Source organism: Grammomys surdaster, unplaced genomic scaffold, assembly GCF_004785775.1.
Source record: "Grammomys surdaster isolate TR1022 unplaced genomic scaffold, NIH_TR_1.0 183, whole genome shotgun sequence".
NCBI classification, from domain to species: Eukaryota; Metazoa; Chordata; class Mammalia; order Rodentia; family Muridae; genus Grammomys; species Grammomys surdaster.
In genome coordinates, this window is record NW_021604628.1 from 3,486,601 (window position 1) to 3,510,814 (window position 24,214).

General features: G+C 48.7%; 1 protein-coding gene across 1 annotated transcript in view; it reads left to right on the forward strand.

Annotated features, from left to right (window-relative positions):
- Positions 1-24,214, forward strand: part of Trappc10 (trafficking protein particle complex 10) — a 57,597-nt gene that overhangs the window by 10,431 nt on the left and 22,952 nt on the right. Inside the window, exons 2-10 of the mRNA XM_028767880.1 lie at positions 2,210-2,291; positions 4,771-4,906; positions 10,634-10,830; positions 13,039-13,234; positions 16,511-16,622; positions 19,001-19,248; positions 22,091-22,237; positions 22,892-23,006; positions 23,316-23,392. Coding sequence (XP_028623713.1) covers positions 2,210-2,291; positions 4,771-4,906; positions 10,634-10,830; positions 13,039-13,234; positions 16,511-16,622; positions 19,001-19,248; positions 22,091-22,237; positions 22,892-23,006; positions 23,316-23,392 — 1,310 coding nt within the window. The remainder of the gene's footprint in view (positions 1-2,209; positions 2,292-4,770; positions 4,907-10,633; positions 10,831-13,038; positions 13,235-16,510; positions 16,623-19,000; positions 19,249-22,090; positions 22,238-22,891; positions 23,007-23,315; positions 23,393-24,214) is intronic.

Genomic DNA, 24,214 nt, shown 5'->3' on the forward strand with positions numbered 1-24,214 from the left:
GTGCCGTGCCGTGCCGTGCCGTGCCGTGCCGTGCCGTGCCGTGCCGTGCTGCGCTGTGTTGGACCTGGAGCATGGGCCCAGTCTGAGGAGACCAGTGTGCTCATGGTCCGTTCCTTCTCTGGGTAGGATTTGTGATAAAGACCACGAAAAGTGTGGCGCCGTGCCAGGTGCTATGTAATGTTGCTGGACTTGCCAGAGTCTTCTCTTTCTTCCTTTTCCAGTTTTGAAGCTGCAATTAGACCCCGTTGAAAAGGTTGTGTTTGAACAAAGACTTTAGAGTGAGGAGGAGAGAACGTGGGAAAGGAAGTAAGGAACCCTTGGCTCAGAGCTGTCAGGGCTTTTCTTGACATACAAGAGTCACCCAGGCAGTCTCGAGGCTCCTGTCTGCTCTGACAAATGCCTACAAACTGGAGCCATCCAGGGGGCTCCTCAGGTGTCTGCACTTAACTGTGTAAGCCTGGCAGTTCAAGTTCCACAGGGGGTCTTTGTGGAGAGCTTAGTCTCCAGGTCCAAATGCTGCTCCTGAAGGGTGGGGACAGGCCTTCTGGACTCTTACCAGCTGCTTGGCCTTGGCCTGCTGGGAAGCACCCTCCCACCTCCACTGTATACACAGTGGCCTCCCTTCACAGGCTAACATGAAGTCTCAGGAGTGCTGGGCCAGAGCTCCCACTAGAGGTTATTAGTCCTCTCACCAAAGAGCCCAAGAACTCCTCACCCCTTCCATGATGGAAACATAGAACAAGAAGACTAGGAGTCCTCAGCAGGCAGTGCCTCTGTTCTTGGGCTTTTGGCCTCAGAGCTGTGAGATGTGCTGTCTGCTGCCTGTGAATGCATCCAGAGTGTTCTGTCACCTGAGTGTGTCACCTCTGAGGTGACCCATTGTGTCAGCACATGGCAAGTGTATGGTCTGTACCACTAAATCAGGACACAGGTAAAGGCTAACTCATTACAGGAAGAAGGAAAGGTTGTTAGTGCCCGAGGTGCGCGCGCAGGCCTTTCTGTGCAGTGGTTTCCTGTGGAGAATGGCTTGGGGAGTTCTTACTGTACTGATTTCTCAGATGACTAGCAAGTAAGTGAGCAGGATACAAATCACAGCAGACTTGATGGCTTCTGCCAGGCTGCACTTGGAGTGTGTGTGTGCACGCGCGTGTATGTGTGCCTGCCTGTGTGTGCGTGTGTGTGTGTGGGGAGGGGTGTTGGCTTACTCTGCTGTCAGCATGCCCTCTGACTGGCCCTGCTGAGGACCTGTCCTTTCCCTTTCCTGTCTAGTGCACAAGGCACAGGAAGGACAAATGCAGGTGCATGCTGTCAGTCAGGACCAGGCAGTCAGCTTTCCAGCACCACGCCAGCCACCATTTCCTGGTGCCCAGCTATGCCATCTCTCTCCCCGGAGATCTGATACTGCAGTGTAATCTTCAGGATCTGTTTTTGGCTCATGCTGGCAAACCAAGCAACTGTGCTTATGGCACATCCATTCCCAATCTCCTCTTTACAGTCAATCAAGGCAGGCAGGGGAGTGCCTTCTCTTACAGAGGACCCTGGTCTGACAGGCTAGCTGTCTATAGGAAGCCTTCCCTTTTAGTTTATGTATGTTATGATCATTTTGTCATTTCAGGAGAGTCAAGTAGACTTCAGAGTTGTGTTGAAGTTAGGATGCAAGCTGAATGACAAGCTGAACAGCGGTCTGCAGTGAGACCTAAGTCTTCCCAGGCCAGCTGTGCTCACATCTGATTACCTCTAACCTCTCCAGAGTCTGGGCTCACAGGTTAAGCACCAGTCTGAGTTGGGCTCGATTGTGTGCATGTCCTTCTCTTTATTGTGGAAGTTCCCTGTGCATTCAGTGCTGTCGGTTCTGAGTGACTGCTGGGCAGAACTTCTCAGGCTCCCTTTCTTGTGTGGAACCCCTGGCTCCTTTGTGGTATTAGAGAGTAGGAGGCTGGGCTGAGGTGCTTACAAGGCAGCCCTCACTCTCTGTGAGAGTCATAGCTCTGCGGAGGCTCTGTGAAGGGCCCCGATTCAACCATGCAGGTAAGTGCTGGGGTTGCAGAAGCTAGGCACTCCCTTTAGGCAGGAGACAGCCTTGCTTTTCTGTCTACCCTACTGTGCGCAGTATTGCCACTGAGACCATCCACATCTTCAGCTGTAAAGTATGTTTTGCCTGTATTTATCTTAAAACCACATAACTGGGGTTTCCTTTTTCCTGTTGCAGGTGCTGGAGATCAGAATTTATTTACCTCCATTTATCCGACGCTTTCCCAGCAGCTTCCAAGAGAACCAATGGAATGGAGAAGGTGCGGGCTCTGTGTTTTGGCTGGACTTTCTGTGTAATACAGGTGCTCAAGTGATTAAATGGCTCCTCAGACAGTAGCGTCTCTATTCTGGAGCGCAGGCTGATGAACAGCAGCCTCTCCTAGCCTATGGGGCTTTCTTGTTAGAAGGCTGTTTCATTTTTGTGTTTGTGGTGCAGGGAATTGAATCCAGGGCGTCACTTTCCTAACCTCATCATGATTTTTTTTTCTTTTGAGATAGAATCCTTTTGTAATAGTTCATGCTGGACTCAAACTTGCTATGTAGCCGAGGCTGGCCTCAAACTTCATTTCTCCTGCCTCCACTTGAGTAGTATACTAGGGTTACAGGCTAGACCACCACTCCTGACTCTCGATTCCGTGTGTGTGTACATATATGTACATACGTATGTTCGTACGTATGTACTGGGTACCACATCTGCACCGAGAGGCTTGTGTACAGCGAGCGATCATTCCTCTACTGAGCTGCACTCCCAGCTCTCTTTTTCCCTTATACTTTTAAGCAGCATTTCACTGAGTTTCCCAGGATGACCTTGAACTTGTATTGCAACCTAGACAGGCCTTGTGATCCTCCTGTCTTAGACACTTGAGTACTTGAAGTACCTGGCCTATCTACCCCACTTGTCCTGGATGGAATTTGTTGCTGTTGTTTTAGACGTTAGATGACAGGTTTTTGAGTAGAATATGTCTAATATATTTGTGCCTGAAAGTGATGCCTCATTTAGCCACTAAGAATATAACAAATATTCAGTGCTGGAGAGTGCTGTTTGAGAAAAATTATTCAACACTGGAAAAGGCTCGATGCTGATAAAGAAAACAGTTGAGCAGATAGGCCCATTACTAAACGTCCCTGAAGACACAAGAAATGTGTTCACAGAGCAAAAGAAAGATGATGGGGAAAAACAAACAGCAAAACACCATGGATTTATGTATCCCGTTCCTGAGCCCCAGTCGGTGAGGGTAAGGGGCTAACCAGCACATTCACAGGGACAGGGCTTCTAAGAGCTCCACGGCTGAGCTCTTGACACAGACAAATTTATCTGACGTGTGGTTCTGGAGACCAGGAGGCCTGAGACTGCAGATGCTGAGTCCTCACTGCGTGAGTCTGAGCCTGTTCCCTTGTGCCAGCCTGAGCACTTCTGAAATGGGCTATGTCACAGATCGCAGACTCAGCACCGTGAAGGACGGACTGAGTCTCCACACAGGAGCTTTGGAGGACTCATAAGAGCAGCAGCAGAGGAAGAAAGAGGCAGCAGTAGCCACTACAGAGTGTGGACACAGTCTGGGAGAAGACAGACAGATGTGGAGTTTCAGAAACTCCCAGTGCAACACTCTACTGTGCCTGTGACAATGAGTGGAACTTTGAATGCAGAACACATGACTGGGGACGAGGCTGGAGCGGCTAGACTAGGAATGCTCGTGCTTAGAAGTTCCACCTCCTCTGTACAGTGACAAATGCTTCTGACCACCTCTGGAAGCCTGGAGGTCCCTTCTGTGCAGAGGTCTAGGGCCTGAAGTCCAGGCACATGGACAAGAGGCACTCCAGTCACGGTTCTGTGCGCCTGGGCCTCAGGGCAGCTGTGCGGAGCCTGTTGGATTTGGTCAGAAGCCCCGCAGGAAGCAGAAATGTCTCTAGAGTGTGAGAAGACCAAAGCAGTAGCAACCTGTCTGAGGTGACTGAAGGAGGAGTCCCAGCAAAGCGGCAGCCTGAATGAAAGATTGGCATTGAACGTAGGTGTGACGTGTGGAGCTCGGAAGATTTGGTGATCAAATGAAATCAGTCACAGAATGGAAATAGATCGTAAACTTTGAATCAACAGAACAAAACAAGGCAAGAAGGAAATGTGATCGACCTCACAGGCACTAGAGGAGTGGCAGATAGGAAGGCCACAGTGAGTGTAGACAGTCTGTTTGCTAACCACTGAGAGTCACAGGAACGAGCTCCCTCGAGCAGCCCCTTATGTGCATGAGCTGCAGGCGGCCTGTGGTGTCTGTGGCTGCTTTCTTGTGTTGAGAGGGGGGCTTGTGCCACTCCTTCATCTGTGCTTTGCAAACAAAACTGTTCTTTTCCACCAAAGTTTCAGTAGGTCACAAAAGCATTAGGGCTCTTGAGAGTGGGAATAGCTTTCTGAATTTTTGACACTTGAGACATGTGTCTTCCCTTTTAGTGAGCCCAGGGTAGGTTTTCTTGCAAGGGTACTGGTCTTACAAGTCCATGGCAGCCTTGCTCAGGGTGACCCTTGAGCTTCTGTGCCTTGTGTTGTTGAATAAATGAAAGGCCTTTTGGAGAGGGGGCCTCGATGTGAGAGCTGTCTGTTATAATCCATGCAGGATGTCCGGCCAGCTTTGATTCATACTCAGCATGGATTTGAGCCCTAGGTGTGAATGAACTCTATGTTGTCACAGCCTTATATTCTGCTCTGTTGTTCAGTTGTTTTCTTGGTGACTTTAAAACCTGTTTTAGGTCCTATGGCCGGGCTCCAAAAATGATTCACCTGGAATCCAACTTTGTTCAGTTCAAGGAGGAGCTGCTGCCTAAAGAAGGGAACAAAGCCCTGCTCACCTTCCCCTTCCTCCACATCTACTGGACAGAGTGCTGTGTAAGTACTGGCTGGGGCGGAGAGCGGTGAGAAGTACATGGGCCTGTGCTCTCTCGTGCTGTTGGATGGTCTTGGTTCCTCCGCCAGACAGGTGGTAGTGTCCCTGTTTCTGCTTCACCTACCTGTGGCTTTCCTGGGGAATCCCTGGGCATAGCATGATTCTGGCCGTGAGCCCTGGTAGTCATAGGGTTTAGTCAGCTGAAGTTGTTCACCTCATGTTGTCACGACCTTCTTTCCCTCCCGGGACGTCCTCTGCCCGGCCGGCCCATCCTCTTTACTGGGCTTGATATTGTAACTCACACCTGTGTTTATAATTGTGTATTCCTGAACCCAGATAGGATTCTCCTGCCCACAAACTGAGGGGAAGTTCTGAGGGCTATTTCTTCCGCTTGAAGTAATAAAATAAGCACTTGGCAGTGTGTGAAGTAGAGAAGTCATTTCCTCTGGGATTTCAGCCTGCTTTTGAGGCTACAGCAGTGCTTTGTAACTCGAACAAGACAGGACTCTGGAGGCCTGTGCCTGGGCGCACTTGGACTTTGTTCCACATCTTGTTCCTCAGGACGTCACAGGCAGTGGGGGATGAGTGCAAGGAGTTGTCTGCCAGGCAAGCGCACTAGAGACTGGACATTTGTGGTTCTCAGTGACAGTGGTCACACAGGGCCTCTACCTGCCATGTCATGTCCCAGAGCTTGGAAAGGAAAGTAGGTCCATTATTAGCCACATACACGAACAGTACAGACATGAGAGAACCCTGAAGATCCTCCCTGAGTTCAAACCTCAGGTATGGTGGGAAGCCTCCTCGTAGGTAGGATGCCTATGCCAGACTTACCCTATGAACTTTTCTCTTTATAACTCCCCATACACAATGTCAGATTTATTTTTATTTTATTGTGTATGTATATGCATATGTATACGTATGTATATAATAGTCCTAGAGATCAAATCCAGGACTTTGTATGTGCTAGGCGAGTGTATACTTGCAAGTGTATACTGAGATACATTTCAGCCCAAGTACATTACTTTTCTTTTCTTTCTTTCTTTTTTTGGATTATGAGTAGGCTTTTATTCCATGTGTTTCATATTACTTTTTTGTGTGTAGGAAACCTGCTGATTTATATTCATATTAACCTTGGTGAACTCTTTGATTCTATGTGTTATCGAGGGGGACCCTTCTCCCCTTTCAGTTCTTAACTGGTAGAGTTGTTTTCTCTGATGTTAAGATGTCATGGCCACTTCTGCCCTCATCCTGACCTTCGTTGAGGGATGTTTTCTCCAGTAGTAGGGCTGGGGCACATGCTCACATGAAGCTAACAGCATCCACTCCCATTTTCCTCGCAGTTTAACCTAGGAATGCCCTTTGATAGACATGGTACAAGTCACCCCACAGTCTCCTCCATGTGTCTATGAGTCAGGCTGTCCTGGGAAGGCAGGCCTGCAGTCTTAGGGTAGGTCCCTCTTGGTCAGGCTTGCTTTCTCAGCATGATACTGGAGAAACTCACTGCAGTCCTTGGGGTTTTCTGCTCTAGTCACACAAAGTTGCTCTGTAGTTTTGCTTTTGTTCTGTCTTTCTGAGGGCTAAGTATCAATAGCATCTATTTTTATTTTTATCTTACGTGTTTGAGTGTTTTTTTGCCTGTGCGTATGTCTGTGTACCACATGTGTGCTTGGCGCCCAAGGCAGAGGAGTGGGCACTGGGCACCTTGGAACTTGGTTAAGGAGGGCGATGAGTTGCCATGTGTGTTCTGGGAAACCAGCCTAGATTTTCTAGAACAGCTTAACCTCTGAGACAGCTTTCTAGCCCCTCAATATAGTTTTTTAGTTATAAAAGGAATTTGGAAGTTTTCATTTATTTCTCTTTCTGAAACCATTTGGGTTGCATTAGAGCTGCTGGCTGTAAGGTTTGGGGTATTCTGTGAGATTGTGGGGTGACTGACTTCCTGTGAGTGCTTCCTTGGAAACTTCCTGGGTCCCTTCCAGGAAATTGGCCTGTTTGTTAAGTTTGATAGCCTGTGCTGATAAGTTGCTCAGTTTAGTTAAGGTTTAACACTGTTTCCATTGAAGGGCACCGAGCGGCCCTTCTGACCTGGACTCTGCTGGCTCCATGGCACTTACTTTGTGTGTCTGCCTTCTTTCCTTGATTAGTTTGTCAGAAACCCACAACTGTAATATTTTTTTATTACTTTTTTTTTTTTTCAGTCTAGTGGTTAACCCCCTCCTGGTCTGCCCTCCCACAGTTCTTCATCCCATTTCTCTCCCTCCATGTCTCTAAGAGGATGTCCCCAGCCCCCTACATCCCCCCAGGTCTCCTAACTCCCTTGACCCTCAAATCTCTTGAGGGTTAGGCATGTCTTTTCTCACTGAGGTCAGACCAGGAAGTCATCTGTTGTGTATGTGTCAGAGACCTCATATCAGCTGGTGTATGCTGCCTGGTTGGTGGCTCAGTGTCTGAGAAATCTTGAGGGTCCACGTTAGTTGAGACTGCTGGTCTTCCTATGGGGTTGTCATCCTCCTTGGCTTCTTCCAGCCTCTGCCTAATGCAACCACAGGGGTCCCCGGCTTCTGTCCATTGGTTGGGTGCTAGTATCTGCATCTGACTCTTTCAGCTGCTTGTTGGGCGGCTGCCATGCTAGGCTCCTGTCTGTAAACATATCATAGCATCAGTAACAGTGTCAGGGCCCTTGGCCTCCCCTTGAGGTGGGTCCCAATTTGAGCCTGTCACTATACCTCCTTTCCCTCAGTCTCTTCTCCATTTTTGTCCCTGCAGTTCTTTTAGACAGGAACAATTCTGGGCCAGGGTTTCTGAGTGTGGGATGGCAATTCTGTTTTCTACCACATTCAGTTCTTTCATTTTCATATAGTTTGTTCTTCTGTTTATTTTTTACTGTTCTGAAATGTATATATTTTTATTCTTAAATTTTAATTGATAACAGATCGTTAAAGTTATGAATTTTCCTCTGGTTACTACTTTAAATATATCTTGTTTTTCAGACATGGTCATTATCATTGTTGTTCTGTATGTATGGGGGTCCTGGGCTGCACACAGTATAGGCCAGTGCTACACCACTGAGCCGTCTCCCCAGCCCAATAAACCCTCTCTGTTTTCTGTTTGTATGTATGTATTTATATATATATATAAGAACTGTGTGGAGCCCTGGCTGGCCTGGCCTGGAGGTTGCTATATAGACCAAGCTTTAAACTCACAGAGATCCTCCTGCTGCTGTCTCCTGAGTGGAGTGTTAAAGATGTGGGCTAGCACATGTAGCCTTTACTAGAGTTACTTAGAAAGTGTTTTCAGTTTCTGGAAACAGTTAAACTTTGCTAGTTTGGTTGTATTGTGTTCATAAAGAGTTGTTTGTGCTGTTTCTTTGTGTCACTTGGTTTTTCGCTGTGACTCCATTTTTCAGATTGTGATATTAAAATGTGGGTCCCTAAGAGTTGTCTTCCGTGTGCTGCACAGTTCCTTGTGTTGTGGCTTGTGTCCTGTTTCACATGGTCTGGTGGTGGCATGTTTCTGGTTCTCTGTCACCCTCTGTGAGATGGATGTGTTGGCAGTGTCAGGCATGTGCATCTGTAGCTAGCTTAATTTTTATGGAATGAAGCATGTGGTTGCCAAAGATGGTTTCTAGATAGTGTGTCCTTCTCAGGAAAGTCTTATGTCTGAAATAGAGTTCATCTTGGGACTAGAGAGGTGGTTAAGCAGTTAAGAGCACTGACTGCTCTTCCAGAAGTCCTGAGTTCAAGTCCCAGCAACCACATAGTGACTCACAGCCATCTGTAATGGGGTCTGATGGCCTCTTCTGGTGTGTCTGAAGTCAGCTACAGTATACCCATATACATAAAGTAAATAAATAAATCTTTTAAAAAAGAATTGCTCTTCTCTTAATTTCTTTTGATAACTTTGTACCTTGTCACTTGTGTTTGGTCTGGAAGCTGCAAGTTATTTTTCTGCAGTCAGAGCTATGTGTTGAGGGTCTTAGAGATCCAATCTTCTTGTCTAAATGAACAGCAAATTGGCATGACACCATTTTTCTAATAGTCTTCCCTGTTATTAGCAGCTTTAGCTCTATTCAAACTATGTTCTGTGTGCACAGCAGTGTGGACACTTGAGCTCTGTTGATGAGCCAGTGAGTGAGTCAGTGTTTCTTACACAGTGTATAGTGTTAAGGTTGGGAGAGAGAGCACAGTGGTGAGCCTCTAAATATGTGAAGTGAACTTCTGCTGACACACATGTTCTCTTCTGGATGTCACGAGTGTTTTCCAGGATGCCCTGCCCAACATGCACTTTTCTGCGTGCCAGGGACTTTCCTCTGTTGAGAGGCTGGGTCTTTATATCTTCTAGTTCAGCTTGTGTGGCTGTGATTTTTGAGGCAGTCTGTACCTCCTGCTGACCCCAGTCACTGTCATAGGAAGCCTTGTGCTCTCAGAAAGCCATGAGGAGGCCCAGGCCATTAGAGACGCACTGCTGTGCTCCGTCTCCCAGCCTTAAAACACGCAGCCCCGCACCTCACCTCTGCTTGCAGATCCAAGACTCACTACACGGTGTAACATGAGTTTTTACACAGTGGTGGCCGGAACTACAGTGGAGAGACAGGAAGAAGGAAGAGAAGAGGGCGGGATGGGGGCATGGGAGTTGTGATTGAAATTGCTTTGTTTAATTCAGTATTGATTCAAGAAGAGTTTAATAGTGGTAACTTCTCTTGAATCTAGGAACATGCTGTGAGTGTGTATTCCTTTGTAGCCTGTTATGGCCTTAGTCATAACTTCACAGAGGCTTTGCATCGTCCAACTCCCCCATGTCTGCTTAGTTTAGTTCTTGGGCTCATTGTAAATGGTTCTACTTTTTTATTGAAATTATCCTAATAAGGATCTTCCTTTTTGATTTTTAGTGGGTTTTTTTTTTGTTGTTTTGTTTTTTGTTTTTTTTTGTTTTTGTTTTTTGCTTGTTTGTTTGGAGACAGGGTTTCTCTGTGTATCTTTGACTGTCCTAGAACTCACTCTGTAAACCAGGCTGGCCTCAAACTCTTAAGATCTACCTGCCTCTGCCTCCCAAGTGCTGGGATCAAAGCTATGCACCACCACTACCTGGCTTTGCTTTGTGTTTTGAGACAGGCTTTCCCTGTGCAGTTGATGCTGTGTTAACCTCAGCCTTGCAGTTCTGCCATAGCCTCTATAGTATTAGGGTTACAGCATGTGCTGTATTAGGGAGTGCTGCTTTCTCTCACCAGTTGGGTTAGTCCTGGGAGAGAAGTGGAGCTGAGCTTGAGTTGAGCAGCTTCCTGTCAGCTCCTGTGACCTGGGACAGCATGAGGGAGCTGGGGGAATCGTCTCTCTGGCTCTTATGTGGAGAGTTCAAGGGGCACTGAGGTTGGATCAGGATTCCAGGGCTCCCTGAGAGCTGAGAGTTACAGGACAGCTAGTAAGAAGCTAGTGTCCTGGCTGACTAATGACAGTGCCAGCCTTATGGGGCTTGGGCACAGAACCCTGACTAAAGCTCCTCCTCGGCGCATGGCCAGTAGAACCCTGGTGACCTCCTCCGCTCTCCAGCCCTTGGTGCTGTGTTTTATACCTGCGGGTGCCAGAATATGCCGACACCCACTCCTGCTCGCCCTCTGGCTGCCACAGTGTGTTAAAATGCTGTGGCTAGTGGCTCTTGGCTACTGACACCCTGTTCCTAGAGTTGAAAGGGCATTGAGGAGCTCGCCTTCACAGTGACTTATTTATTTTTAGGATACCGAAGTGTACAAAGCTACAGTAAAAGACGACCTCACCAAGTGGCAGAACGTCCTGAAAGCTCATAGCTCTGTGGACTGGCTAATAGTGGTAGTGGAAAATGATGCCAAGAAAAAAAACAAAACCAACATCCTTCCCCGAACTTCTATCGTGGACAAAATAAGAAATGACTTTTGTAATAAACAGAGTGACAGGTAAGTGTGTCTTGCGTCTTATCCACTTTGATGTCAGTGATAACCATAGACTCAGCCAGTCTAGAAAACTACAGAGGGGTGCTGGACCCCCTTCCCCAAAGCCCTCCTCTGCAGTTCCTGGTCTAGCAGGTCATCTCCAGGTGTACAGCCTAGCGGGAGAGGCTTCTGGGCCAAGATCAGTCCTTGAATAGGGTGGAATTCCCTAAACAGTTTTTTAACCTGTTTTAACCATGTGGGACATGCATTTCTCTGTTTATAGTCCACTTTTAACAAGTTCCTGGAAGGTGCAAAGCCCCGGCTTCATCCCTTCCTTGCAGTGCTGACTGCTCACTGCGCCTGCTTGAACTTCCTCTCCTCAGCACTGCAGGCCCAGTTGGCCAGGTGGCCGTGTGCTGATGATGGCTGAATTTTCCAGATGCCCTGGTGCAACCCGTTCACATTGCCATGGTCATTGCCACCAGTGGAGGGCTCCCATGCTGCAGGAGCCTACAAGAGTGCCACCAGTCTGCTCTGGGGGCCTGCGGGAGGTGCTGAGGCCAGGGCTGGGCTGGGCAGTACAGGATGTCTGAAGTCAGTGGGAAAGCAGCCTATAGCAGAACCGTTTGCCCTGCGTCTCCTTAGAGCACTACCGTGTTCTGTGCAACACTGATAGCTGCTGTTGTCACTTAGTAAGTGTGAATGTTCCATGTATGTTCCTGTCCCGTTATTGCTAGTGAGCACACAATAGGACATCACATCAGTGTACACTATTTACACAGTCTGTACATTATTTATAGAAACCTCAAGGACTGTTGGGCTCTTGTTTGCTTACTGTTACTACAGACAACATTGTTCATGTCTTTCCAGCCCAGATACTATGAATGTCCTTAACTACTTCCTTAGAATCAACTCCTTAAAGGGAAATGGCTTGGTTACAGGTTCTGTGCATTCTTCACACCTTTGGCAAAGTACAGCTGAGTCAGATGGTAACCCAGGGATTGTCTGAGATGGTGGTAGCATCGAGTCTCTCTGAGGCCCTCCTTGCACGCCCTTGTTGAAGAGCAGCTGCTCTGCTCTGCTCTGTGCCCTGGGAGACACTGCTGTACTCCTGATCAGCGTTCGTTCCTAGCCTCAGTAGCTGTGCTGGGCTCTGTCTCTTTAGTTATGCAAACAAATGATGACCTGGAAAGCATGGGAGTCGGAAGGCCAAAGGAGGAGCAAGAAAGTAACAGTGGCGTGCAGCGTGCAGTGATGTAGGCAGCGGGCTGCTGAAGGAAAGGCCTGCCTCGTGCGTGCGTGCTGTTGTGTTGTGGGCTTCCATCCTGCAGTGTGGAGACTACGGGAGACTGTGCTGCTGCTCTGCAAGGGTGCTGGCAGCTGCGGCTCCTGTGGGAGGTGGCCTCTGCCCTTCTGAGAGGGATCAGTGCCTCCTGGGTAGGTGACAGGAGGGATGGCTTGTCCGTGCTGCCTCGCCTTTTGGTGGTTGTGTAGAGGCTGCTGTCTCCCGCGGGAATGTGGTAGAGCACAGAGCTGGTCATCTCACTGTTCGCTAGCAGCTTAACAAAACAGACTTAGTGAGGAGAACTGTTGATGCCCATTGCATCCAGATTTCAAATCATCTCTGAGCTTAGGGTATTTGCATCATGGGCACAGTCTCCTTGCATCGTGCCTTTCTGTCAGCTGTATCTGTCTTGCTTCTTAATGTTGTCCTTACAGTCGAGGTGTGGTGGTAAAGGCATATCTATGGGGATGGTCAGGGTCACTGCAGGGGCCTCCCAGGATGCAGTGCAGTGACCGTGGAGTGGGGTTGTGTGGGATTGATGTCAGGTGAGCTAACGAGTGCTGGGGGAAAGAGACAGTATGGCTGCTCAGTGACCCAGACTGCAGTGAGAGAGAGGGGTTGAAGCTGGTGGGCCTGGGTCTCCTGTGTCGAGTTGAGATAGCTTGGTTTCCTTCTGTCACCAGAAGGAGCCTGTGAGGGTGGTGTGGCCTTGCAGCTTCACCCCTCTTCAGTCCTGCTCTGACTCCTGTTCATTCCACACAGAATTTACTGGAAACCTCTGCAGTACTTCCCGCCTGAGTAATTGTGAACTGCTGGGGCCCTCCCTGATGATTTTCACTGATAGAAGACAGAAGCAGGACAGGCAGTGGTGGGTTGGGAAGGAGGCTCAGCTGAGCAGGTGTTTTGTGCCCCAAGGATTTCCCAGACTACGTTTCATGTCTTTGCAGATGTGTTGTGCTCTCTGACCCCTTGAAGGACTCTTCTCGAACTCAGGAATCCTGGAATGCCTTCCTGACCAAACTCAGGACTCTGTTGCTCATGTCTTTTACCAAAAACCTTGGCAAGTTTGAGGATGACATGCGGACTTTGAGGGAAAAGAGGACAGAGCCGGGCTGGAGCTTCTGTGAATACTTCATGGTTCAGGTACTGGCCTCCTGACTGGATGAGGTAGCTTTCAGGCTGGGTCCTCCTAGCTATTGGAGCTAACCAAGTAGCTGGCCGAGTGGTGTTAGCATTTCTCTGCTATAAGCAGAAGGTGACCAGGATTTCTGTAGGTCCCCTGCTGCCTCACAGCTCACCACTGCCCCACCGAGTTCTCATCATTGGGCTCATCTTGGTTTTATTTGGACACAGTGACTTCTAAAGTCGGCTGTGAGTTAGGCAGAGGTGCCCAGGATCAGGGAATACTGATATGAGTGTGCTGGTTCACCATTGTCCAATCACTGGGGTTGAAGGATGGGTTTCTGAGAACATCCGATGGCTCTCAGGAAAGGATTGTGTTAAGCTGGTTCTTTACTGGAATTTGTCAAATTATTTAGATGTTTGAAATTGTTATTTACAATCAGCCTTTGGTTTTTGAAAGGAAAACTTTGGGTGTACAGAGGCCTGAGGGTGGGGACTCCCTGTGCTGTGGAGCAGCAGTGAGGCAGGCTCAGGAGTGCTCAGGAGTCTGTGGGGCAGTAGTGATGCAGGCTCAGGAGTCTGTGGGGCAGTAGTGAGGCAGGCTCAGGAGTCTGTGGGGCAGTAGTGAGGCAGGCTCAGGAGTCTGTGGGGCAGTAGTGAGGCAGGCTCAGGACTCTGTGGGGCAGTAGTGAGGCAGGCTCAGGACTCTGTGGGGCAGTAGTGAGGCAGGCTCAGGAGTCTGTGGGGCAGTAGTGAGACAGGCTCAGGAGTCTTGCTTTTAGGGCTCCCTGCCCTTTTCACCGTCCTTGGACTGAGAACGCATCGCTTTCTGCTTTGATATCTGTGTGCTCATGACTGAAGAAATGGCATGTTTTCAATAAATGGAAGGCACGTTCAGATTAGAAGTTTGTTTTTAATCTCTCATTCTGAAGCGTCTGTCTAAGGGATATTAGGAAGCTTTGGTGCAGGTGAGAGGATCTGAGTGTTTAACCATTCTCTGTGTGACTGTGGACACTTTTCTGATGACCTGTGTCCTCGTGTTTATAGCTTAGTAAGCTTAGCCTGGGAATTACAGACAAGGAGGAGAATGGCTAGGTGAAGACTGCTGCTGGATTAGGGTGCTGGTCATTTTGAACCTCTGCGTGATGGGTGGATGGGTGGGTGGATGGATGGATGGATGGACGGGTGGGAGGATGATAAGTGGATGGATGGATGGGTGAGTGGATGATGGATGGATGGACAGGTGGCATGGACGGGTCCATGGATGGCTGGGTGGATGGTAGATGGGCTGTGTAGGCAGGTGGATGTGTGAGTAGAAAGGTGGATGCATGAAGCATAGGGACAGGTAAATAGATTGGTGGATGCATAGGTGAACACGTGGGCAGGAGAGAAGATGGGTTGATGGGTGGATGAAGACAGACAGATGACTGGAGTGGTGGCTGAGTAGTTAAGAGCACTGGCTGCTCTTGCAGAGGACCCAGGTTTGGTTTTCACCACCAGCACGGCAGCTCACAGCTGTCTGTAACTCCACCTCCAGGGGGGAACTGACACCTTCTGTGCTGTCACACATACACATAAATAAGGGTTAGGTGCATGTAAGGCTGTCTACTAATAGTACTGCACAAACAGTGACGTGGGAATTGGAGAACGGTGCTCCAGTTACATGAGATGTTAATGTGGCAGGAAGCTGACTGAGAGCTCCATACAAATCACTGCTTTCTTGGCAACATTTCTGTGAGTCTAAAAGTAATTCAGAAAGTAAGAAAGCGATGTGGAGTAAACGAGGAACGAGCCCAGCAAATGCCGTGACGGTGCTGTGCTCATTACAGGAACCTGCCTAGGACGCTGTTGCATGCTGCTCCCTGGGCAAGTCTCCCGGCAGCCGGATTCTCAGACTGACTGTGAAGAGAGGTTACCAGGCAATGGAGGGGATGGTCAAGCCCCTGATCTGCAGTAGTGACAGATCTGTAGTGTCAGGGATGAGAAGGTTGTGCATGTTGCTTGTGCAAACGTGAGGGTATAGTTTGCACTGCTGTATGGTTAAACTGATGCAGACCAGCCAGGCATGGAATCCACGTGTTAGAGACTGGTGGCGGGAACATTGTAAATTTGAAGCCATCCTGGGCTGCATAGTGAGAGTCTGTCTCGAAAGGGAAATCAAATACCACAGTTGAAAAAGAGTAACTTATTACAGTGTTCAGCATGCAAAGCACTTGATTTAAAAAAGGGAGTAGGAGAGAAGTCAGGAGAATCCATCAGTGTCTGTGTGAGAGACTGTCCAGAGTGTTTTCAGAGGCAGCAGAACACAAAATTAGAGAGGTCCTAGGCTTTGAAGGTTTAGCCGGCTGCTCCCTGCAGCATCTGTCTGGGTTGTGGGTAACAGCTGAACTCACTGTGTAGTTACTGTGTCTGGCAAGAGGATGGGTATGTCCTCATTCAGAAACCCTGCCCAGGGAATTTCTTATCCACATAAAGAGCCAGACAAGGAGCCCAGACTTCTGCTCAGCCTAGCTACAAGTGGGAGCACTGATGAGGCTGGAGGTTGATCCCTCTCCTGATCCCTCTCCAGTGGGTGCTGTCTGGTGCTCCAGCCTCTAGGAATGCTGACTGCATTCACATGGAGTGAATCTGAGTGCGTCAGCATGGATTTACACACATGTTTGTCAGCATCAGTGTGGGTGTACACACACGTGTTTGTCCTCCTGGCTTTTTGCTTTTGTGTACAATGATAGAAATCAGAAAAAAATTTCCACAGGCATCTCTGTTGAGTATTTCACTCAGCAGATACTAAGCAGCTGTTTGTACTGCACATAGACGTGCCGGCTGATGTCCACACATGACTCTGATGCGCTTACTGTACACTGGTCAGAGTGGAGGAGGAAGGTAGTAACTGCCAGGGTCAGGAGCACCAGGGCCTCCTCCAGCAGACGCCTCACTGAACGGGGGACACAGACAGCCTGGGAGAGGTCAGAGAGTAAGCTGTGTGGAGATTAGGAAGAGTGGACATTCTAGCTAGCTCAAGAGAAGAGGCAGCTGTGTGCCTGGGAAAGCAAGAGGCTGGCTCTGAGGTGACACTGGGACGGCAGCTACCACTGTGACCAGCTGTGTCCAGTGCTGCTGGAAGGCTAGGCCTGCTCTTGTTTTTCTTTCTCCTTTCAGTCTCTGTCCTCCCATGTGAGTGAGTCCTGACGTGGTGTTGTGGAGGCTCGGTGATGATTGGCTGAGCCTCTTCCACAGCACTGTCAGCCCGCCATGGCTGATGTGGCTTCAGGAGCTGACTGGTGTTTTTGGTGACAGGAGGAGCTTGCCTTTGTCTTTGAGATGCTGCAGCAGTTTGAAGATGCCCTGGTGCAGTATGACGAGCTGGACGCCCTGTTCTCCCAGTACGTGGTCAACTTCGGCGCTGGGGGTGAGTCAGTGAGGCAACCACCACGCGGTCGCTCGCTAGGCAGTCTCCCTCTTCTCACTCCAGCTATGGGAAATAACATGGGAGATAATTAAGAGTTAGTCACTGTCGCTTTAGGAGAATTCTCAAGTAGTAAAAGCATTTACAAAGCTCCTTTGGGATTGTATAGTTCCTGACAGGGACAGATGTCCTTCCCCTCTGTCTGCAGGCCTCAGGATTCCTTCTGTGAGTTCACTGTGCCCTCAGTCTTTCAAGTGCTTAAATGGTATTTTAAAATTCTTCTTTTAAAATTGCAAAATTAGCACAATGGAAACACATACAAAGCAAACTGGAGGATATGTCAGTAGGAAAAGCATTGGCACTAGTCCAGTATGCTCATTTGGTTAAACCCAGAACCCAACCCTGAATCCCCAGAACTCTCTAATGGCAGGGTGTGGGAGTGCATGCTTATCACCCTTTGGCAGGGCCTCTCTGGTCAGTCATCTTACTTGGTCCAGTGAGAGCCCCTACCCTCATAAAATAAGAGAGCAATGAAGAAGATGCCCAGTGTTGCTCTCTGGTCTCCACATGTACACGCACATATGTGTGTACACACAAACAGGTACACATAGACACAACAATTGAAGAATTGCTACTCATCCTGTTTTCATTGTTTATTTAGATAGGAACACTATCATATTGTTGAGATTCTTAGAGAAAATTTAAGTTATGTGTATGTGTCTGTGTCTCTGTGTCTGCACATGTACATACATGTACCTAAGAAAGCCAGAAAGAAGGCATTGGATCCCTGGAACTGGAGTTACAGGCCATTGTGAGCTAACGTAATGTGGGTGCTAGGAACTGAACTCAGGTCTCCTGCAAAAGCAGCAAGAAGTCTTAACTGCTGAGCCATTCTCCAGCCCTTGACTGAGGCACGCTTCCCTTCCTTTCTTGTTGGCACTGTCATGGCTCCTCTCCAGGCTGCCTCCAGAGAGCCTTGCAGATGTCCCTGGTGCTGAACTGTGGGTTGTTTTCTCCTTGCCTACCCAATCCCCCAGCTGAGCTAGACATGTTTTTTAAGAGCCTGTCACTGTGTCTGAAGGAAGCAGTGATGTCCATGGAACTGTAGCACCTGCTGAGAACCTGGAGAACAATGAGTCACTGGGACAGTTGGTGTTCCTGGGTTTGCCTTAGTTCTAAGATGGGTCTCCCTCACTGGCCTCTACTCCAGGGCAATCCTTATGTAATAGTTTGGATGTCTGACTCTGCTCATAAACAGATACCTGTTCAGAACCAAAGTAACACATTTGCTACTTACACTGTAGGAATTAGAAAAGTCTTCTATTTCTCACATTGCTTTCTTTTTACAGATCTGTTTGTTTTATGTGCATTGGTGTTTTCCTGCATGTCTGTCTGTGTGAGGTTGTCAGATCCCTTGTAACTGGAGTTACAGACAGGTGTGAGCTTCCATGTGGGTGCTGGGAATTGAGCCTGGGTTAAACTGGAAGAGCAGCCGAGTGCTCTTAACTGCTGAACCACTGTCCCAGCCCCTCGCACATTTATTTTATGTTACATATCCATATGATCCATATAATAGACACACCCCTCTTGAATATAAAAATCTTCATTCCACTCTATTTCTTTGTTTTTCCTCAGTTTAAAAATAAATATGAGTCAATTTCAAATCTAAAAACTTGGGAGGCAGAGGAGGCAGGCGGGTTTCTGAGTTCGAGGCCAGCCTGGTCTACAGAGTGAGTTCCAGGACAGCCAGGGCTATACAGAGAAACCCTGTCTCGAAATAAATAAATAAATAAATAAATAAATAAATAAATAAATAAATAAATAAATAAATTCAATCTAAAAATAAGCCCAGGCCAAGTTTTGTAGTTGAATCAAAGGATTGCTTCAGTGTGGACTTCTGGAGGGTCATCTGGTGCTGGACAGAGCTCTGGATACAGTTAGAGTTGCTGCAGCCTCCTCCCTGTTCCTTCATCCTGTCTTCTGGTTCCTCCACTCAGGGGTGATAGGGGAAGCTCTGAGTAAGTAAAGGCAATAACAGGGTGGTCAGGAAGTCACTGTGCTCACTGCCATGAAGCTGAGGTGCCACAGCTCTACAGTCTGTGAGCATCAAGGTGGCTGCCTTACTCATGTTAGACCTGCACAGGACCTCCTGGGCATGGCACTACAGCGTGTACTGTATTCAGTCACCCATATCCTGATCTAAATGAGTGTGCTTGTGGGAGCCGCCCCGTCTCAAAGCACTAGCTGACGGGTGGGCAGTGGCCTGTGGTGTCTGGTTGGAAAGCTGCTCTCTCCTGCATGAGACCTTGAAGTCCTGGTCGGGAGCTGTAGTTAGGTGAGGTGCCTGCAGTCAGCATCTTTCATGGTGTGTGTTTGTTTAGATGGTGCCAACTGGCTGACTTTTTTCTGCCAGCCGGTGAAGAGCTGGAACGGCCTGGCCCTCCGCAAGCCCATAGACATGGAGAAGCGCGAGCTGATCCAGAAACAGGAAGCCACTCTGCTGGACCTGCGCAGCTACCTGTTCTCCCGCCAGTGCACCCTGCTCCTCTTCCTGCAGCGCCCGTGGGAGGTGGCTCAGCGCGCCCTGGAGCTGCTGCACAGCTGTGTGCAGGAGCTGAGGCTCTTAGAAGTGAGTTGGCTCCTCTCACGTCAAGGGATGTGTGAGCCCTTATGGGTGTGTGAGGAAGCCAGTGGGCGGTGGGCTGAATTGTTCTCTGATCTCTTCACTGCTCGGAGTCATGCCCACTGGAGTCACATGGTGATCCAGTGACCACTTCACCTAGGAAATTCACATGTGCATACATAGAATGTCAGATCCATGGTAGAGACCTCCAAGTGTTTTACCCAGAGCCATAGGTATTGTTATATAACCCTCATCATCCACCCTCAGGGACATCCCATGCCTTGCTGCAGGCTACCCAAGGGATAGTCGTTGTGAGGCCCGGATAGCATGTGGAGAGTCATAGAAGTCATACTCCCCTTGCTGTGGGCACAGCTGACTGTAGAGATTTTCAGTCTGTCCTGACAATGAGAGCTCATGGAGGAAGCTCCTCCCATCTCAGCGGGTCAGGAAGCAGAGAAAAGTCAGCACAGAGGCTAGTCTCTACCCTTCAAGACCATCCCTAGTGACCCACTCCATCGGCAAGACCCCGTCTCCTAAAGGTAATAGTCTCCCACATGGTGCTGCCCCTGGAGGGAAGCTCAGAACCTGAGCCGAGCCTGTGGGCAACACCGCGGTGTCGAGACACGGGTAATTTTCTCCGTCGGCTAAAACGTTGGTTTGACAGTATTTCACAAAACAGTGACGTGTTTGTATACCTATAATAGTAAATGACAGGCCCAGCATAGTTTTGAAATAATCTTAAAAGATTTATGCAACTTGTGGACATGTGTGAAGAGAATGCATGCGTGTGGTTGTGTATCTATCGCTTTCCACTTTACTCCTTTACGACACTCTCCCGGGGCTGCAGAAATGCCTCAGCAGTTAAAAACACTGCCTGCTCTTCCGGAAGATGCAAGTTTGATTCTCAGCACCCACATGGTAGCTCGTAACCATCTGTAACTCTAGTTCCAAAGGACCCGATGCCCTCTTCTGGGCTCATTGAGCAGTACCAGGCACATGCATGTGGTTTATAGACACACACACAGACAAGCAAAACACACATTCATGTACCTCAGTTAAAAGAATAAGAATAAACAAGACATGGTCTCTCACTGAGCTAGACACTCACCATTTTGGTTAGGGTGTCTTGTTAGTGAGCTCACAGGATCTACTGTCTCCATCCCACTCTCCCATTGCTGAGGTGGCTCTGCATGTGGGTCCTGGGCGCTGGACTCAGATCCTCACCCATGCATTGGAAGCACTCTTGCCGTTGAGCCGTCTCCGTGGCGCCCTCTTTTTTTTTAACCTAATTATTTTTACCTAATTATTTTCTCTTACCTTAAATATGTTACCAAGTAAGTAGGAGAAATAATTTTCTACAATGAAACATGATTCTCCTGGACACCTCCGGTGACATTGGTGGAGAGGCTCTGCTTTAGTGGCTCTGAACTGTCCTGCTCCAGATGAATCTCTTGTTCCCCCAGGAGGTCTGTCTTTCCCCAGTGTGTACCAGGGGAGATGGCAGGTCAGCCTAGCTTCACAGACTCGCAGCCTGTAATGATGATGCCTCAGTGAAGAGCCTCCCAGTTAGGTGAGGGTGCTACGGTCCCCAGAGTGCATGCTCTTTTGGGGTCTTAGTGCTGACCCCTTGGTGTGGCCTAATTTTGATGAAAGCCATGAGACTGTGGAGGGAGCTTGTTCTGTGCTTGATGCAAGCTGACCCTTCAGAGACTGGCCATGCTGTCATCCAAAGCAACCCCAAGGGCACTCCTGGTTCTTCCAGCCTCTTGCAGATTCCTCACTGTTTCGCCTCAGGGTATCTGAAGGAAGGCTGTTGGAGTCTGTCTCATGAGCACAAGGTAGCCAACACACAGTGCAGAATTCACATCTGTTTCACTTTACGTAGAGCCAAGTAGTTTGTTTCACCAAAACTAAGATATCAGCTGCAGGATAACCCATGTCAGTCATCAGTGCTGGACATGCTCTGTTTCACAGACTAGGGCAAGGTGTGTTTAAAGTTGATTGTAAAGGTATGTGCTTCCTTCGGGCTGTCATTACCTATGGCGGCAGTAACTACTTTTCCCTGCTTACTTTTCTGGATGATGTTCCAAGCATCTCAGGATGGTGTATGGAGTCTGCTGTGCATGTTTTAGTGTGCGTCTGCATAAGCTACAGGAATTCTTTAATGCTAATACCACTTTGATCTGTTGTAAAGCATTCAGCTGTCATTGTTGAATATCATTGATGTCCTTTCTGCTTTGTTGAATAGTCTATTCTTAGTGTGACCATACAGTCACCTGAGGTCCTGGTACTCCCCTCGAGATAAATATAGCTGGGCCTTATGCCAAGCCAGGTGATGGTTAGGTTTTCATAGGTAGGTGTGTGTGTATATACATACATACATACATACATACATACATACATACATACACTATAAATGTTTGCCTGTGTGTGTGTGTGTATGTCTGTGTACCACATGTATGCTTGGTGCCCTTGGAGGCCAGAAAAGAACATTAGACACCTGGGGCCAGGTTATAGGTAGTCATGAGCCATATGGGTTCTGAGAGTTGAACCTGGATTCTCTGGGAGAGTAGCAAGTGCTCTTAGCCTCAGAGCCAAGTCTCAAGTTCCCATAGTTTTTCCTAATAAGATATTAAGTTAGGTAACTGACACACTAGCTAAGTCCTTTATAGTCACTGAACACATGACTCAAAGATACATTTGTACACAGATCGCTCCTGTCTGTGGCTTGTGATAGGTCACTGTTCTGCAGCTTTGTGGCTGATGCCCACGTCACATTGTCTGAGAGCTGAAAGCTATGGGTTTGTGCTCACAGCATCCTCATGTGCCTGTACTTGCACCCCCATAGGTCTCTGTCCCTCCTGGTGCTTTGGATTGCTGGGTCTTTCTGAGCTGTCTGGAGGTGTTACAGAGGATAGAAGGCTGCTGTGACCGGGCACAGATAGATTCCAACATTGCCCACATGGTGGGGCTGTGGAGCTATGCTATGGAAAAGGTACCTGCCGTTGGATGAAGGCTGGTCTGCGTTGTCTAAGGGTACCCGTGTGTAAGAAAGCACAGGCTGTTTAGTTAGACTACTGTGGGCACTCTCATTGCTCACAGGGAGTCTGCACACACCCGTGGGCTCAGCAGATCACAAGTCAGGCAGTGTCAGGGCTGGGATTAGGCAGAGAAGAAGGGGCAGCAGTGTGTGGGGATGCAGGGGTGAGGGAAGGAGGGGCAGCAGTGTGTGGGGATGCAGGGATGAGGGAAGGAGGGGCAGCAGTGTGTGGGGATGCAGGGGTAAGGGAAGGAGGGGCAGTGGGCAGCAGTGTGTAGAAAAGCAGGGTGAGCCAGTGTGTGCTGTGGGTAAACTGCAGGGGCAGGGCATGGTGGGGAGGGGGTGCACACAGAGCAGTAGTCAAAAGAGTGGGGCATGTTAACTGCATGGCAGAGAGAGGAGTCACAACCTCAGCCCTGTCTCAGAGCTAACCAGAAAAGTGTGAGCCTGCAGCAGTCCCGGAGACTGCGGGGTAAAATTCAGACAGAACTCACTGAGATAAGAAAGCTGAGTCCGTCCACAATGAGCATCAGGATTATATATTTACTACATTCGTGGGTTGCCTCCTGACATGGCGAATGGACTGAAGTATTTCATTTTCCTCAACAGCTAAAGTCCTTAGGGTACCTGTGTGGACTTGTGTCAGAAAAAGGGCCCAACTCGGAAGATCTTAACAGGACGGTTGATCTTTTGGCGGGACTCGGAGCTGAGAGACCTGAGACAGGTATGGTTGGTGCTGAAGCACAGTAGAGAAGGCCCAGACCCGAGTACCCGAGTCAGGTGGAGCTCAGGGCAAGTGTGTGCATCTGTCAGAAGTCATCTCCCCATGCGAGGGTTTGAATGCACGCTTCTGAGAAGTCTAACCTCAGAGAACAGTGGTACCCGAAGTGTGGGCCACACTGCTAAGGCTAGTGTTTGTGTGATTCCTATGAGTCCGCTGAGGTCATCACTCTGAGGTCTGTGAGTGTGACACATGCACATGACCAGCCCTTCATGCTGCTGCGTAAGGACGCTCACTGGCATTGTCTTTCAGCCAACACAGCTCAGAGTCCGTATAAGAAGCTCCAGGAAGCGCTGTCGTCAGTTGAGGCCTTTGAAAAGCACTACTTGGTAAGAGTTGCACCCACATAGCTGCTCAGCCCTAGCTGACTATTCTCCCACATGGCCTTTGGAATTGGATGCCTGATACTTTAGAGACTCATTGTTAGCCTAAGGAGGGTTTTTGGTATAGTTTATTTGTGTATAAAGACTGGGTAATTGTTCACATATTCCTTAGTACCCCGAGACCATAATTAGACAAATACAACATAGAAGGAAGTACTTAAAATTTTGTTCAATGTAGATATTCCCCTTGAGTAAGTAGAAACAGATCGTGTAAGAGCAGATCATGAATACTTCCCATTGTCCAAAGTACCCATTTGTGCTCGGGCAGCACTGTCGTACTTGATCCCAGGGAACAATGGAAGGAAGGTGCCAGCTCAGTCCCCAGACCGTGCGCTGGGGAGCGTGTGAAGTCTATTGTGTGTGCCCATTTCATAGCTGATGGGAAGCGTGCTGGGAAGGGTGCACTCACACGGAAGCAGTGAGGGAGCTGTGCAGGCTGTGCAGGCTGTGCCGTGTGAGCCTATGCCTGTCTTTTAGCGTGTGCTCAATAACACGGGTGCATGGTATGACTCTGAATGGACAGTAGGGCACGTCACGTGACAATTGAAAGCAGCTCCCAGGTGAGAACTGTGAATCATAGTGTCTCATAAAGTGTGCCCCAAGAGTTCCAGTACAGGTCGAGAGGGAGGGCTCAGTGCGGACGGACATACACAGCTTGTGCAGAAGACCTGGGTTCTTTTCCCAGGACCCACGTTGAGAGGCCTGTAACTCTAGCTCCAGGGCATCCAAAGCCTCGTGGGGCCCGCACTCATGTGCACATACATGCCC